Source organism: Talpa occidentalis, unplaced genomic scaffold (assembly GCF_014898055.3).
Source record: "Talpa occidentalis isolate TD23 unplaced genomic scaffold, MPIMG_talOcc4v2.1 talOcc4.5, whole genome shotgun sequence".
NCBI classification, from domain to species: Eukaryota; Metazoa; Chordata; class Mammalia; order Eulipotyphla; family Talpidae; genus Talpa; species Talpa occidentalis.
In genome coordinates, this window is record NW_023604861.1 from 117,355,910 (window position 1) to 117,373,940 (window position 18,031).

The 18,031-nt window shown below is 33.7% G+C and overlaps 1 protein-coding gene across 2 annotated transcripts in view; it reads left to right on the forward strand.

Moving 5' to 3' along the window:
* The window catches only part of HNRNPLL (heterogeneous nuclear ribonucleoprotein L like), a 39,446-nt gene that overhangs the window by 17,983 nt on the left and 3,432 nt on the right, over nucleotides 1-18,031 (forward strand). Inside the window, exons 4-12 of one of the 2 annotated variants that reach the window (XM_037528206.2) lie at nucleotides 860-945; nucleotides 2,464-2,560; nucleotides 2,646-2,718; nucleotides 6,844-6,915; nucleotides 11,256-11,473; nucleotides 13,653-13,774; nucleotides 14,564-14,765; nucleotides 15,332-15,389; nucleotides 15,482-15,580. In XM_037528206.2, the coding sequence (XP_037384103.1) occupies nucleotides 860-945; nucleotides 2,464-2,560; nucleotides 2,646-2,718; nucleotides 6,844-6,915; nucleotides 11,256-11,473; nucleotides 13,653-13,774; nucleotides 14,564-14,765; nucleotides 15,332-15,389; nucleotides 15,482-15,580 (1,027 nt within the window). The remainder of the gene's footprint in view (nucleotides 1-859; nucleotides 946-2,463; nucleotides 2,561-2,645; nucleotides 2,719-6,843; nucleotides 6,916-11,255; nucleotides 11,474-13,652; nucleotides 13,775-14,563; nucleotides 14,766-15,331; nucleotides 15,390-15,481; nucleotides 15,581-18,031) is intronic. The other variant, XM_037528208.2, reaches the window with a different exon arrangement.

Sequence of the window (18,031 nt, forward strand, 5' to 3'; positions counted from 1 at the left end):
TTACAGTACGGCAAACTTCAATTAGTATGATTTTTAGTGTGGATGTAGGATGTTGCTATGTAAACTTAAAGCATAAGGTAGTGATATTTAAATTTGATTAGATATTTACTTTTATAATATTTATAAAATACCTACTAATAGGTAATATTAATATCTTTACACTGTTTGTTTTTGGGAAAAAGAATATAACTAATCTCATACAAGCATTCTCGTTTGTTTTTCTTGTGTCCCTAGTACCTGATAGTGTGATTGTGTAAATGTAAGTGCTCGAGAAATTTCTTTAAAGTTGAATTGTTCCTAAGGGTTCGTGGGTATTCAGATGTTCTCTCAGAGGATTCAGGCATCTCCTTTGGTGCCATCTCATACTGTATGTGTGACCTCCCCTGGGTTCCTTCTCTATAGCCGTTGTTTGCTGAGGAATGAATACTGAGTTGTTCTACAACTACCCTTTAATAAACATTTATTACTATAACTCAAGTGTTTATAATATTAAGCATTTCATGATCACATTTGGGAAGAGAATGATTGCAGTTTTGGTTGCTAATTATGTATTGTCAGATTATTTTAGGCATCTGTTAAGAAAATAAAAATTGAGGATTCACTGAGGAGATAAAATATCAAATAGTGATCTTCAAATATTCATTGGAACTTTGATAATGTGTTGTGGAGGTACAAGAATTTATTTAGATTAATTTTAGACTTATTAAAGTGAAACAGTTTTAAAAATTTTATTAGTAGCTAGTAGAAAGGACATCTTGATTGCTGTTTTTTTTTTTTTGTTTGTTTGTTTGTTTTAGTAAAACCAGACAGTATAATGTCAATGTTTTCCTAAATATAAAATATTTGCTTTCCTTTATAGGATGTCTTATATACTGTATGCAACCCTGTTGGAAAAGTACAGCGTATTGTTATATTCAAGAGAAATGGGATACAGGCAATGGTTGAATATCCTTTATTTGTAAATTTTTATTGATGTATGTGAGTACTAGGTTATATAGATCTTTTTTCCTGAGTAATTGTTTCCAAACCAGTGTTGTTTACTCTTCCTTTACCCACAAATAAATCTACTTGGCTTAGAGTTAAAAAATAAAACTATAGTACCCGTAAAAATTTTGCTGTGTTTTAATAAACATAAAACAGTCCAGGTCTTTACCTTACAGTGTGGTCTTCCTTTTTAAGGGAGAAAAAATGTGCACTATTTGATAATATGTATACTTGTACCATTTTGAAATTTATCCCAAATGAATTTTTCTAAATTTCTCTTCAGAGTAGGTAGGTTAGAAGTACCAAAACAAAACCTGCTAAAGATAGAGCTTCCATATGATCCAGCAATTCCACTCCTAGGTATTTACCCAAAGGACAGAAACATTAATTCAAAAGGGCACCTGCACCCCTATGTTTATAGCAGAATTATTTACAGTAGCTAAGCTATGAAAACAATCCAAATGCCCCAAAATAGATGACTGGATCAAAAAGATGTGGTATATATACACCATGGAATATTACTCAGCATCAAAAAAGATAAACTCGTGCAATTTGTGGTGACATGGATGGAGCTGGAAGGGATCATGCTCAGCGAAATAAGCCAGAAAGAAAAAGAAAAATACCGGATGGTCTCACTCACAGCAGGAATTCAGAAAACCTAATTAAGGGCCCAGGAAAAAGACTAATTATAAGAAAAAATCATTATTATAAAGAAAAAATCAAAATCAACAAGCAGCTATAAACCAGAGACACACTATGGGGGACAGGGGAGGAGAGGAGGGATTAGGGTCAAAATAAAGGGGGTGCAATTGTATGGGGAATATAACCAAAATGAAAATGCATACATTGTGCAAAAATGAAAAATTATGTAAGAGTTATAGAAAATAAATATATTAATTAAAAACAGTAATGGGGAAAAAATACCCTTAACTTTTGTGTACATATGTATGCATAGAAAAAGATAAGAATATAAAAACAAACTCTTAATGGTGCTTGCTTCTGGCAAAGTGTTTTGTCTTTTTTAAAAACTTCTGTTGTTTGATTTCTTTTTTAAAGCAATTGTAGACTTAAGTGATTAAAAAAACAAAAGTTACATGATTATAAAATCTGCTTTCTCAGAAATACATGAAAATCAGGTATTTCTTTTCTGTTATTTTGATTCTTTGTAACGTTTTTCCTGTTTCAAGGCAGCAAATAGTCCTTAGCTGGGAAATGGGAGTATGCTCCATTCTCTCTCTCTTCTCCAATTTATAAAGTATTTCTGATGAATTAGGCTTATTGTAAATAGTTTGGCTCTATTATGTTTTCTTTGGTTCTCTTGATCTTAAAAATAATTTCTACTGAAATTCACCTAAAAGTTTTATTTGGTAAAACATTTCTAGAAGTGAAAGTGTTATTTCTGATTATTTTCGGTCCTTACAGAATGAGTAATAGCTACATATTGGACACTTTAAGCCAAATTTCCTTAATAGAGCTTATGTTTGAATCAGTCCTTTGTGCCCAGAAAGCTAAAGCAGCACTCAATGGAGCAGATATATATGCTGGATGTTGCACACTGAAAATTGAATATGCAAGGGTAAATATTTTTTCAATACTATGCCAAAGAAATATTTATCCTTTGGATATACAATTTGAACTTACTTTCTTTTTAATTTTAACAGCCAACTCGTCTAAATGTTATTAGGAATGACAATGACAGTTGGGACTACACTAAACCATATTTGGGAAGACGAGGTAAGTATTTTATGTATTTTAAAATGTACTTATATCTGCTGGCAATTTTTACATGCAGTTAGATTCCTTTGTCCTGAGATGAGCTAGTTTATTCAAATGAAAACCTTGTTGGTGAATGCTTTTGTTGCAAAAGGCCATGTAATGCTGGAAAATAACCTTGAACATTAGTGCCCCCTACTGGTATGTACCGAGCTACTTATATTTAGTTCAACAAGGAGCCCACACATACAGGCACGCCCGCAGTTCAAGGACTTGCATTTCTCCAAGCAGCTCTCTCTCTTTGGAGGAGAGGAAACTGATTCAGAATATTTCTTACAAACTGCAAACTTGCACACTGCTTCTCTATGGAAAGGACTTTTCCCCCAAGCTGGACAAGGCATTAAGAAGGATAGAGGACTCCAGCAGGCTGACTCTACACTTCATCATGCACAACATCGGCATCAGCAAAAGCCCTCTGAAAAACTCAGACTTGCAATTCACCTTGACTGCATACTGCATGCACCATCACCCCAAGTTTTTAAAGGAGGACACTTAACAGTACTTCAGACTTGCATGGGATGAACACCATGATAGACTGTGCCCATTTATTTATTCAAGTTGTATGTATATATTGGTCTGATTTCCCTTAAGCTTTCAGTTGTTAGAACTTAAGAATTTTCACTAACGGATACTAGACTTTATTATGTTGTAAATCTTAATGCCCATTACTGTAACTGTTTGCAGCTTAGATTCAAATTGTTAATTGGCAAATAACCGGGGCCAACTTATCTACAGGTCTTGGGAATTGATAATGCTCAACCAATCCACACAGATGCTATAAGAAATTAGAAAGGTGCACACTTGCTGCACTTAAGGTTACTTTTTTCCCTTCTCGATTGTGGACATTGAGCAGAATGACACAAATGAAAAAGGTGCATTATATGTAAAAGCCGATTTTCTGTGTGGTTTGATTTTTGTAAAGTGGCTGTTTATAAGTTGTCACTTTTTGTAACATTTTAAAGTTATCATTCATGTTAATTTGTGTAACGAGAAATTTTGACATTTTAAATGTAGGTGAAAGTAACATGTCTGTTCAAGGTAGACTATATTTAAACTTGATAAATCTGAAAAGAGCATTTCGTTTGAGGTGCATTTTCACTTTTAAATGGTAGATTTCATGGGCATAGATTCGACTGATAAAATTGTTCAACTAACTGTGTGGCAATTCTGGAATATACAAATTAAAATGTGGATCTTGTAAAAACAAGGGGGCTGCAGTATTGGCTATTTCTCCACTACAATATCATTATTTGAACTACTTGTTGGGAAAACCTCACCAAGACAAGAATGTAAAAGTCAATAAACTAGAAGAAAATTTATGGCATCCAAAGTATCTTGGGCAGTAGGACTGTATAGTGTGTGTCCTTGCCAGAAGAAAAAAGATAATGCAGTGCTCCTTGCATGTTCAGATTATTTAGGACATTTGGATGATTGGCTTCTCTAATTCTCAATTCCCAGGAAATCATCTTGCCTTATCCTTGGGGTTGCAGACAAGTTTGTTTTGTAACGTGACTTTGGCTGGACCCCACACTTTTCACGATTCACAGAAATCTGCTTGGCATAGACTTGATGCAGTTGAATACAGTATTGGAAACAAAGCCTTAGTACTCAAACAACAGAGCAAGTGGTTGATGAGAAATCTCTCACTTCTGTCAAATTATAGTCAGTTGTTAAATGCTCAGTTTTTGTTTTTTAACTCATTTCAAATAGTCTTGGTTATATTTCTCATGTCATTTAAAACATTTATAGATATGCTTATTGTAATACATATGTTCTTTGAAAATATCTAAAATAACATAACACCAGCTTAGCTTTCATACAAGGAATTATAGTCAGAAAAATTTAGGCATGTTTAAGGTAAATATTTACATATTGAAATATAATTAGAAGTAGTAAAACAGAATTTTAGTTGTTTAAACTGTCAAGAGAAAAGAATACCTATACAGATAGGTATTTGTCTGGCAAGAATGTACCAGTTTGCATTTTTGGTTTTGTAGTGATTTCAGCTTCCATTTAAGTTGTAACTTTTTCTACCAAGACAAAGAAAGAGGTTTTTTTATAAATCTAACAATTTTTAAAAGTCCTTTTCAGCCCAAATTTACATTTTAGGGCAAAGAATTCTTAGCCTAAACACCAGAGATTGCCTCCAGTAATATTAAGTAAAACTTGGGTGTATGTGGATCTTTTTTGGGAGGTCCATAGCTTCTGTCAGATTTTTAGATGAATACATGAAAGGTTACAAGCCACTATTTAGAGACTGATGTTTTCAGTGTTTGACTCTTAGGCACATTTGTTCTGTTTTATGTGACCTTGTACTAGGTAGTACTTCAAATAAAGAGAATTATTAATAATAAAGAATGTGTAGCTGAAAGATACCTTGGAGATCATCTACTCTAACACCTTCATTTTATGAATGAAGATTGTCAGTTTCTGTGATTGTATAGCAAATTTGTGGTTAAGTTGGAACCTTCTGATCCCTAATCCCGTATTCTTTCCTATATAGTACACTGTTAACTATATCAATAAAACTGAGCCTTGAAGACTTTATGATATCTTTGGTTTAAGAGTCCTAGATCAGATAAAGAATTATATTTAATCTTTGGTGGCATGCTTATGCAGAGGTACTTAAACAGAACAGATTAGTGGACTGGAATGAGTCAGGATGAGTGAGACTTAATGATGAGGTGCTGGAAGTCTAGTAATGCAAAGAAGACTCTGAAAGCTTAGAATGGAGAAGAAATGACTTTGGGAAAACAGGAAGATCAATATGAGCATTTGAAAGGATTTTTGAAGACAGATAGACTGTGAGGACCCCAATGGGATAGACTGTGGGTAGAGGACCAAATTTTACACAGTGTAAAAATTTTCTCATGATTTGGGATTACTGAAAATGTAAGGGAAAGGAGGTAGTACTTTGCTACTGGTGTTGGGTATTTGGAAGCTGGGCGGTTCCAGTTGTTAGGGAATGATGTAAAGAGAATTTGTACACTGAATGAAAGTTTAACTTGATGACCTCCTAGGTTCCTTTCAGTGCTATGATAATTTGGAAGTGGTAATGAAAGTGATATTTCTCAAGACTGAAGTGAAAATTAAAGTATTTCTCATCGCCCATAAACCTCATTTGTTTAGGTGACTAAGGATATATATATAAAACCTTCTCTTTGAATTTTCAAAGATTAGAATAAACAGACTCTAAAGATACATTAAAATTTTTTTTATTGGACACAATCTGAGCAGCTGACTTTGTAAAACTGTTATAAATGACTTTTTAAAATTTACTAACATAGGAAGTGCTGTTTCAGAAACTCACAAGTAATTTTATTGATGTCTCAATTAGATTTGGGAAAATTGGCATGCCTTCTCTGAAAATGTAGCTAGTATTGTAGTACTCTAATCCAATAATGTAGCCCCCTTGGTTAGTTTTATCTTGGCGTATTTAAACTTTGGGGGATGCTCATAGTCATGCCTGGTGTTAAAGTCTATAGCTAATGACCAATCCATGATACATAATATGGGCCAGTGATGTGCAAATTTCCATCTCTCAAGTCAGTAGGTGTTTGTAAATATGTGTATATACATACAAAATACTCTGTGTTTACTGATTGTGAAACCATGTAATACAGGTTGTTGTTGGCTTATGCTGAACTTCTTGAAAGAAGCCCACTTTGAAAATGTGTTGCTGTTGAAGCTAATAGTATGATTCAGGTACTGTCTTTCAAAAGTACTGCACTTAAAGCTTGTTTTAAAGACATGTATTGGTAAAAACTTCTGTACAGTGTCAAACTAGCATTGTGTACATTCACTTTCTGAAAAGTATCCATTCTTTCCTTAAATTTGAAAGTGTGATTGTATTTGGCATTTGCCAAAAAGATATTTTCAAGTTAAGTGGAATTTGTTAGATAGAATTACTTTCTTAAACTTTTGGTGTTTGTATTTAAATTGGATATGAATGGATTTTAAAGTTAACCAGGAATCATATTTCCTTTATGAATTGTAATGGATGTTTTGAATGGGTGTTTCCCATGTGAGAACTCTGTTAAGTACTTGGGTCAAATTGTTAAAACCATGTTTCTACTTTTGTGTCAGATAGAGGAAAGGGTCGCCAGAGACAAGCCATTTTGGGAGAACACCCTTCTTCGTTTAGACATGATGGCTATGGTAAGTTTGTCAAGGCAGAAGGAAGGTAGTATAGATGAACTATTAGAATTTTTGCATTTTTGATGAAGAATGGCATATTTCTTGTCTCTATTTTTCTTGCTCACCTGACTTGGTTTATATGTGATCAGTCCCTTAAAATATATTCTGAAGTTGTCCAAAATCCTTTGTTTTCTTAGGATATTGATACATAATATAATCCTTCAGATAAATGAGAACTATAGGTTGGGGATTGAAAACTTTTTGTGTTATATTTTGTTTTGGTTTGGTTTGGTTTTGAGTAGTTATGGGCTCTGATGTGTTAGGGGAACAAAATGTATTATTGCTCCGTAAGTGTATTTTCTTGCATTCTAGCAGTTGTCAACAAGGAGGAATTTTGATAACAAGAGCAGATAGAATAGGGTATTTGTCAAAAGGAAACATGTTTCTGGTTAGATCATTATTTCTTTCAGTACTGTAGTTGGTATTTTGACTTTGGTTAAGTTTGTTTGTATTTAACTCCTCTTTTAAAACTTGATAATGTTTACTAGGTTGATAAATTAAGGTTATGAAACCGAGAATTACTTCTTCAGGAAAAAGTTAGGTTTCAGATTATTGTCGTTCAAAGTAAATGTTGAGAATTACTATTGATAAGACTTTTAACTGATTATAGACTCTGTTCTTAAATATTTTTTTTTGGTTTTTAGTCATAGTTATTGACCTTACCTATTCTGTGGTTTAAAGTTGAAGTACTATTCTATTAGAAATGGTAGAAAAATAAAAATTGTTACATTGTACTCCTGAGATTTATCACCAAAAAGCCCTAGATATTGTTTGTTGTCAAAATGTTCTCAAATTACCTACATATTTGATGAACATTCTCAGCTGTGAGTGTTGGCATATTTCCTAGTGTCTCTTTTTGAATTTCAGGCATTTATTTTGTGTGTGTGTGTGCACGTGTGTGTACATATATATATATATGTATGTGTGTGTGTGTATATATATGTGTGTGTGTGTGTATTCAAAATTCGGTGGTAGTCTATATGGTAGAATAGAATGAAACAGTCTCTTGTTAATGTCAAAACAGCAAGTGTAGTATGGAATGAAATCTTGCAGTCGTTTTAGTGAGTGTTCTTTGATCATGTTTCTTAGTTGTTTAACAGAAATAGTAAGTAATGGGTAGTTCCGATTTTGCATTAAAGAAACATGTATTGGTAGTCCACTATGCTTTGCATAATGGAGCCTACAAAAGAATTACTAATTACAAGTTTGTAGTGTAGTTGTAGAGTGTATAAAAGTGTTAAAGGAGTCAACTGAAAGCTAAAATTTAAATACTTTGCCATAGGGGCTTAAAAAAGTGTGTGAAAGAGTAAATGAAGGACAAGGAACTCTAATAGTGTTGACAACAGACTATTTTCTCAGTATGAGTTCTCAGATTTGTCTTCCTTTATAAAATACATTTTGCTGAAAATTTGTATAAGCAAAAATATATGACTTGATGCCCAAAAAGAACTTTTTATTTTTAAAAGAGTGTTGTGAAATTGTCAGTTTCATGCTCTTTAATTTATTTACTTACCTAGAGACTAAATTTTAAAACATGAACTTATTTAAAGAGAGTGGCAAAATTTTTCGTTGGACTGACAGTTGTAGATGGAGAGTCCTGCTCAGGATGAGAGTGGTGGTGATGGGCTTGTGCCGGAGTGTCTCATCTGAACTATGTCCATTAAAATTGAAGAAGTAAGCAGAGTAAGGTATAGGAAGTAAGAATGAGATATGAATAAAAAGAGGTAGAAAAGAGAATTAAGATGAAGAAATAGAAAAATTAAAGAAAGTAGGAGTGAGTGCCAGTGATATTGAGCCTTTTTGACACATTATAGCTGTATCCCTTTGGCAAAACAAGTTTATTTGTAACTTGATAATGATACCATGCATGGCTGATTTTCCTTCACTGATGGTATGTGGGAAAGAGGGAATAGAAAATGTTAATTATTGGGCCTCCCTGGTGGTGCAAGGGGTTAAGACACAACCTATGAAGCTGACTGCAGCCACTGCAGCACGAGTTCGATCCCCAGTCAGGGAGCAACCCACATGGTGCAGCAGACCTCTTCTGACTCACCTGCCACTCCCTTCAGCAGTGTATTTCAGTCATTCTGCCTGTTCTGTCCCCCACTCTGTCTCTGGTGAATCCTCTCATCCCCCTATACCTCTGGCCTGTAACCTCGTTCTTGTATGCATAAATAATTTTTTTTTAAAAAAGGTTAATTATTAAATAAATTCATTGGTTTATTATAGCAGTACAAAGCTGTGCTTTTAGACATCTTTAAATCTTTTAATTTGGGAAGACCGGCCCTATGAAATAAGCTGGTGGATGCCCTCATACTTGAAAAGTGGCAGAAATGAATATATAGATTAGTTGCTGTGAGCCCAATTGTTTGTTAATTGCTAGCACCTTTGGATAGTTTCTAGACCAAAGGTTTTAAGTTTCAAAAATAGAAAATGCCTTTGGAATGTGAATAATGCCATTTATGTGGCATTTTTGCACAAGTGAATTTTTAAATCTGAAATTTTTTTGAGCACCACGACTTTTTTGCATGAACTATTTAATATAGAAAACTTTTAAAAAACTTCCTTTAAGAAGATCTTCTTAGACAATATAGGTAACAATTTAAATAATGTAAGTAATAAAATATATTACTGATGGCTGAAGGTCATAGTTCAGTGCAAATTCTCTTGCACTGAATTTGGCCTTTACCTGTAGCAGCAGATCTCAGAGGTTTTAGACCATGGTTAACTTTAAGCATAGTGGAGGTTTTCACTTCCCATCTACCGCACATTTTCCATGAAAAGGAAATGAGTGATAATAGTGAATTATCCATACTGTCCAAACTAATAATGGTACTAGTTGGAGGGGACAACTAGTATGTATTTATAGTTTTGTAATAAGGATAAGAATGATTGATATTAAAAAAAAAGAATGATTGATTTGAACCCCAGTGTATATAGCAGTCTAAATTAGAGACCAAAATATGTTCAATTACTAGAAAGTAACTCACCATGATTATGTTGATTGTTTGAATAAACTACCAATTGTTTGGATAAACTACCATCAAGAAAAGCAGTTAAAACCAGTTTAAGGCACCACTGATGATGAGGCATTAATAAGTATTCCTCCATAAAATTTCAGAAATTCACATTGTGTGTGTGCTCAGTAGTGGTGTTGCTGTGTTATGAATTGCAGCTGTATTTAGAAGACTGCATATGAAACTGGAGCCCGCATACTATGGTCTGGATACCAAAATATAGTCACCCTTAGTAATTCACTTACTAGATGAGAAGTATCTCTTAGTTTTACATAAAAATGAGAGTCAGTGGCATTACATACTCTTTACTTGAGAAATAAGAAAAGGACTTGGGTTTTTGGATTGGTTTCTTGCACATCTGTCTGGAAGACCTTTACACGTACCCCAGAGTATGCTTCTGTAATCACTAAGATGTGTGAGTTTATATTGAGCACGTGGCTCCATCTAGTTGCTGTTTCTTTGTTCTTGCTGCTATAAATGTGCCTGTGCCTATTTTAAATATCACAGTTTCTGCAAATTCCCCAGTTCATTTCTAGTCCTTTCAGTCTAGTTTTCTTGTTTAGTCCGTTGTGGATGAGAAAATCAGGTTAATTAAAGTTATTTAGAACTAAAGTTAGCAAATTCATAAGTGTTCTCAGTACAAGAGACAGATTGTGTATTTCTATGTTAATAGTTTCAGATACTCAGGCATTTTCTTCTGGGTTTTTTATTTTGTTTAAAAAATGGAAGTTTCTGAATAATGAGACAACTCTGAGTATGTGAGGTATTAACTTTGGGTCTTAGTTTCCTAAATTAGAATTAGGGTAATAAAATACTAACCTGAAAGTACATTATTGTAAAACATTCAAGAACACAACTTTTCAGTGGAACTAAAGATGTTTTATGTTATATCTATATAGTTTCTTAGGTTTTACTGTGTATTTTATGTATTATTTTCCAAAAGACAATGAGGTATATTCACTTTTTAAAAAATATAAGGTATACTTTATATGTAGTCACCTAAGGGTTTGCATTGATTTTCCACAGCTATATCCTGATCTTACATACTTTTTAAAAACTGTATTAAACAAAATACAGACTTTTAGCCTGATGTATTTATGTTTGTACAGGTCAATGTATATTGGATTTAATACAAATAAGGATAGATTTTATTAATTCCCACAGGTTATATTTGAATATTCAGGCATTTGAGTTTTGCTTGGACAAGCTATTTAATAAAAATTTATTTTTTTATGTAGTGAAGTGTATTTGCTAAAGTTATGGGTTTTGTTTTTTTTTTTGTAGGTTCCCATGGTCCATTGTTGCCTTTACCAAGTCGTTACAGAATGGGCTCTCGAGATACACCTGAGCTTGTTGCATATCCATTACCGCAGGCTTCTTCCTCTTACATGCATGGAGGAAATCCCTCTGGTTCAGTTGTAATGGTTAGTGGATTACATCAGCTAAAAATGAATTGTTCAAGAGTCTTCAACTTATTTTGCTTATATGGAAATATTGAAAAGGTAAGTTTTGTTTTATCTTATTTTCTTTTGCTAGTTAAACAATAGAAAGTTCTGAAAAAGCTTTAGATATGTGTCTTTTCCTTGTATTAGGAACACACTAGCTCTTTTAATAGCCTACCCCTACTCCTTTCACCACCAAAGCTAAAAATTCATTAGGTGGTTTTTGTTGGTAAGTGATTAGTATAGAGTATTGGTACTGAAAATATTTTTAAATAACTGATATAAAAAGTTCAAACAGTACTTAAATAAGTTATATATTAGAGATATAAGTCTATATTTTTTTAACATTTCAAAGAGAGTCTAGAATTTAATATGCTGCACTTGGGAATTTGCAAGAAGTTTTGTGGAGGTAGGTATACATGAACATGTCTGGAAGTTTGATCATAAGTCATGTATTTTAGAAGGGTTCTAGATTTATATATTTGCTTCAAATGCTGGAGCTGAAAGTATTTTCTGAGGAACAATGTGCTTTTAATCAGTAGTTAAACTGATCCACTTTGATAGAATATATCCAGGACTTTCTGTCTGAAGCTTACATTCAAAAGTATAAAAGGTTTAAAATACCATATTTTAAAGGTCTTTAAAATTGTGACTTTATTTTTGCCAGGTACTGTGGTTTCCCCAAATACGTGATGATGTTTTCATTGCTACCTCACAAATAATTATAATAGTTTCTGACATAAGACATATGCTATTTTTTTTTTTTTAAAGAATCATGGAAAAAATTGGAAATGAGCAGTAGTCTTAAGTTAACCAATTATTTGACAAACTCAGTAATTTGAGTTTCAATACTTTGCCTTGAATTTTATGAATTCGCTTATGATTTAGAAACCCAAATCACTGTGTCTATTAAAACTTGTTTTCTGTATTTTATGTAATTCTAGTCTTTCATCCCATCTCTCAAAGATGTTTTTAAAATTTTGTTTTTATTTTTATTTTTTACTTTTGTTTCCTTTTATTTTAAAAGTTAAACTTACTCCCTCGCCATAAGTTTTTGTTTCTTCTGGGTTATCTTTTTCTTCTGTGCCACCTCCTCTTCTGGTTTAGGAACAGTCTGCTCTTTTTCAGTAAGGATCATCTATCTCAGTGTGGCAGGGGGAGCTCATGTATGGGTTAATCTGACCATGAGCTCTGTAAGTTCTGTGACGCATCTTAGGGGCTTTGTTCTCTTGGATATGCTCAATGACCAGAGAATCTACATCTAAGCCCTTAAGTTCGGCATTACTCTCTGCATTTTTAAGCATGTGCAGTAAAAATTCAGCACTCTCTTGGGCCACCGACCCTGCATCCAACCCCACTGTTTGGCCTGGGCACACCTACCAACACCACCATTTTAACAACAGAGTAGCACGCACTGCTTCTATAGAGTGATATCCTTCAGATACTTGGTGGCTTTTCGGATATGCATACCCTTGATGGCCTGGAGAGTTTCACGAGTGTTCTTAAAATGAACACGGAAATTTGAACCTCTTGATTTGCATGCCTTTATAGGGGTTTCTGGGTCAAGTGAGTACCATTCAGAGATCACTAAGGCCGCTTACGGGAAGAGGAAGCAGTTTTTAAACATTTTAAATGATAACATGATCCACTAAACTTAAGTAATCATAACCCTTTAAAGACCTATATGTACATATTAAAATTTCTGAACTTTTCTTCAGATTTACCAGCACGTGTACTACATAGTTAACATATATATTTAGTCATTATATGATTTTGTCAGATGTTGTTACATTAAATCTAGAGAAATTTTTCGCACAAGAATATTCAAATCTTTGGTTTGATGTAAAATAAAGCTGAATACTGATTTGCAGTGTTACTTCAATTAAAAAAAACTAAAAACTGTTGAACTTGTTGAATGAATAAATATTGAGTCCTGCCAGATATTATCTATTTCACAGGAAAATTTATGACTCAGAGGAGTAAATTGCCCCAAATCACATAACTAATAACAGAATCAGGGTAAGCCTGTGCTCTTCTTCAGTGTACCATATTATAAAGTAGATATAAAAATACACTGCCATTTATTTATAAACTATATAAAATATATTATGGCAGAACAGAATAAAGATTCCAGATGATCGCCTGTATTTGACTTCAACCACTTAAATCATATTGCCTTCTAAAAATTGTTACTCTTAAGGGGGGAAATGGTCACTTTTTTGGGATTTTGTATTCACAGGTAAAATTTATGAAGACTATTCCTGGTACAGCATTGGTAGAAATGGGTGATGAGTATGCTGTAGAAAGAGCTGTCACACATCTCAACAACGTCAAATTATTTGGGAAAAGACTTAATGTTTGGTAATTATTTATATTAAGTGGTAATTTAAAAATCTTTTATTATTTTGTGAAAAAAATTCCTTGCATCACAGTTTGCTATAAAGTGAAAAGTCACAGAGTGAGAGAAGACATTTACATATAACTGACAAAAGATTGACATTTATAAAACAAAAATTACTGGGCCTCCCCTGGTGTCACAGCGGTTGAGCGCTGGGTTGTGAGGCTGCCTGCAGCCTCTGCAGCGTCAGTTCAATCCCCGGCCATCAGCGAGGGTCCCACAAAAAAAAAAAAAAATTACTCCTATACATTTACAGAGAAACTAGATAAATAGAAAAATGAACAAAACCATAAATAAGAGCTTAAATTTTTTTTATCAACTTTAGACATTAGTTTCAGTTTCAGTATTTTAATATTTTAATGTAGGTGACACTGAAATTAGCAGCAATAATGTTACCATTTTGGAAAAAATATTAGGATTATATAATGCAGATTTTGCCTACTTATATCTAGTTTTAAGTTTCTGATCATAAAACAGCATGTTAGAGTGGCAATGTTTTATGTTAAACATTTCTAATGTGAATGTATTCAAAAGATAGTTCTTTCTAATTGGTATCTAAAGTATCAGTGATTGATTATATTCAAGCTAAATTGAAATATTAGATGCATATTTAAAATGTTAAATATTTAAACTATTATACAACACCTGATAATGCCTTTTTTATGAATGATTCAGGCTATGTTAGCATTTAGATACTATTTGCTACTTTTATTCTAACAAGTATGTTCTCTGTTTTCCTTTCCAATTTTTAGTGTTTCTAAACAGCATTCAGTTGTTCCAAGTCAAATATTTGAGCTGGAAGATGGTACAAGTAGTTATAAGGATTTTGCAATGAGTAAAAATAATCGTTTTACAAGTGCTGGACAAGCATCTAAGAATATAATCCAGCCACCCTCATGTGTGCTGCACTATTATAATGTCCCATTGTGTGTCACAGAAGAGACCTTCACGAAGGTAGGCACTGAAATTAAGTACAAATTGTATAGAATGTTCCTATTTCTTACTTTAAAGTATATATCTTACTTATGATAATCTCACTTTAAAGTCTTGTTCTGTTCATCTCCTTTTGATATTAGTATTGTTATTTTGGCCTCCTTATTCTCTGGTCTTTTGTTGGTTTGTGACTCAATCTTTTTGAGAGTTAGAATTAGATTGAGATACTGTTAACTCCCACATTTAGAAAGTTCTTTTACCTTCCCTTTTACTCTCACCCTTAACAAAACTTTCTCCTGACTGTAGGAAATACTTCAGAAAAGAATTGATTTTTTTTTTTTAACTCTACTTCCTACCTTAAGTACTAGATCTTTCAGTTACAAGTCTGTGGTTTTATTTGTGACACAAAGTTATTTATATAGTTTATAGAATATTACTGTGATTTGGTCATAAAGGATATTCTGAAAAACATTTAACTTAATTCATGCTAATCTCAAGACTTAAATGCTGACATAAAGTTTATTTTCTTTAAAAAAAAGATTATTTTTTTGGCCATATTTTAATGGAGTTTTACATTTCTTTGGCAGTTGTGTAATGACCATGAAGTTCTTACATTCATCAAATACAAAGTGTTTGATGCAAAACGTGAGTGAACATTCATTCCTCTTTAAAGTTTTTTTGTTTTACTGAGGACAAGCAAATAACAACTGGATTTGTGTTTCTTTATTTTACTTTAGCTTCTGCCAAAACACTTTCTGGGCTGTTAGAATGGGAATGCAAAACTGATGCAGTAGAAGCTCTTACAGCACTTAATCACTACCAGATAAGAGTTCCAAGTAAGTTAACTGGTGTCTTAATTATTCAATGAGAGAGACCTTCAGAAACATTGGCAATAATTTAAAATTTATACTTTTATACTATAAAGTATATAGTATAAAGTATATAATATAAAATTTAAAATTTATACTGAATTTATACTTGCATTAGTTTCCTATTGCTTAACAGATTATCACAATATTTTGCTGTTTAAAACAGCAGGCATTTTATTATTTTTTTTCTGGGGTTAGTAATCTATGTGCAGTTTATCAGGGTGGTGCCTAGTGTTTCTCATGAGGTTACAGTCAAGCTGTTTGTTCTCTGGGTTTACTGTCATTTCAAGTCTTGAAAAGTGCACTTCCAAACTCACAGATAGGGTTGTTTACAGGTCTAGTTAATCCACATTAGTCATTTCAGGGTAGTTGTCTTCCTTCAGAGTGAGTGATCAGGAAAGATGAGTGAAAACGACACAGAGACATTGGTGTCTTTTATAACTTAATATTAAAAGTAACATATTACAACTTACACTATATTCTTTTTTTTTTTTTTTAAAGATTTATTTATTTATTTATACAATCACTGGGTATAGTCAGAAGCGCGGGAGGGTGAGAGAGTGAATTCTCTGGAGCAGAACAGGCAGAAGGACCGAATTACACTGCTGAGGGGAGCAGCGGGCGGCAGGAGAGGTCTGCGCCCGCCATGTGGGACCCTCCGCCAGTGGCCGGGGAGCAGCCGGGGATCGAACCGGCGTTGCAAGAGGCCACGGGCAGCTTCGCAACCCAGTGCTCAACCGCTGCGCCACCAGGGAGGCCCTACGCTATATTCTTTTGTGCCTATTTCTCTCTGTATATTTCACATCATCATTTTTGTACAGTTTGCTTTCTCCTCTCAGGTATAGTACCCATAAAATTCCTACCACCAAGTCACCCGTGAACCATCACCATAGTCTCTTGTGCTCTTCGGCCTGTTTTAATCCCTCTCCCTCCCCTGCTGAATGTCTCTGATTTATAGCTGCCTGGTAGTTTTGTCATTTTTTCCTCCAAGGTCCCTTATCCCTTATTTGGTTTCCCTATGAGACCATCCGATATTTTCTTTTTCCTTCTGACTTATTTCACTGAGCATAATCCACTCCAGCTGCATCCATGTTGCTGAAAATGGCATGCATTTTTTTGATTGCTAAATAGTATTCCATTGTGTATATATACCACATCTTGATCCAGTAATCTATTTTGGGGTGTTTAGGTTGTTTCCATATCTTTGCTATTTTAAAAAGTGCTGCAACAAATATAGGAGTGCAGGTTTCCTTTCGGATGAATGTTTTTGTGTCCTTTGGGTAGGTTGCTAGGAGTGGCATTGCTGGGTCATATGGTAGCTCCATTTTTAGTAGTTTGAGGACCCTCCACACAGCTTTCCATAGTGCTTGGACTAGTTTGCGTTCCCACTAGCAGTGTAAGAAAGTTGCTTTTACCCCACATCTTCGCCAGCATTTGTTGTTACCAGTTTTTTTAAAATATGTGCCATTCTCACTGGTGTGAGGGGTTATCTCATTGTAATTTTGATTTGCATTTCCCTGATAATAAGTGATGTTGAGCATTTTTTCATATACCTGTTGGCCATTTGCATTTCCTCTTTGGGGAACTGTCTTTTTAGCTCTTCTTTTGACTGGATTTGTTTGCTTTGTTTTTGTTGAGTGGAGTAAGCTCTTTGTGAATCTTTGAAATCAGTCCCTTATCAGTTGTGTGGAGTGCAAATATTTTCTCCCAGTCAGTAGTGTCTCTTTGTTTTGGTTGTTGTCTCTTGCTGTACAGAAGCTTTTTAGTTAGATGAAATTTTAGGTCACATAGAAAAACCATGGTACATTGTGTATGTGAGTGATGGGGTAGGGCACCTCAGACTGCAGGAGTATGACTACCAGGAGGTAGAGATTATTGGGGCCATTTTAGAGGCTGGCTTCCACAATCCCTGTTGACCTTAGAAGAAAACAATACATATACATGTATATGATTAAAAACTCAAATAGTATACAAAGGTACAAAGTGAAAGTTAAAGCTTTCTGTAACTTCTTACCTTTTTTGTCTCATTTTCTCCTTCTGTGTGTGTGCGTGTGTGTGTGTATTTCCCTCCCTGCCTATCATCTACATTTTATTTTTTGTTGTGCCATTTGCTTCACTTTATTTCATCAGGAGTGGCGGTAGTGAGGTGTCACTCAGAAAATGGATTTATATATCGCACAGGCATATTTATATTTTAAAAACATAAAATGGCCTTTCTATATAGATATTTTATACCATGCTGTTTTCACTTAATATGTTAATATATCTTGGAGCTATTTATAACACAGTTTGATATACCCATCTTTCCCTACTAATGAATACTTGATTGTTTCCAGTTTTTTCTGTTACTTCAATAAACATCCTATTAGTTGCACATTTTAAAGTGTATTTGTAGGACTATTTCCTTACAGTGGTAGA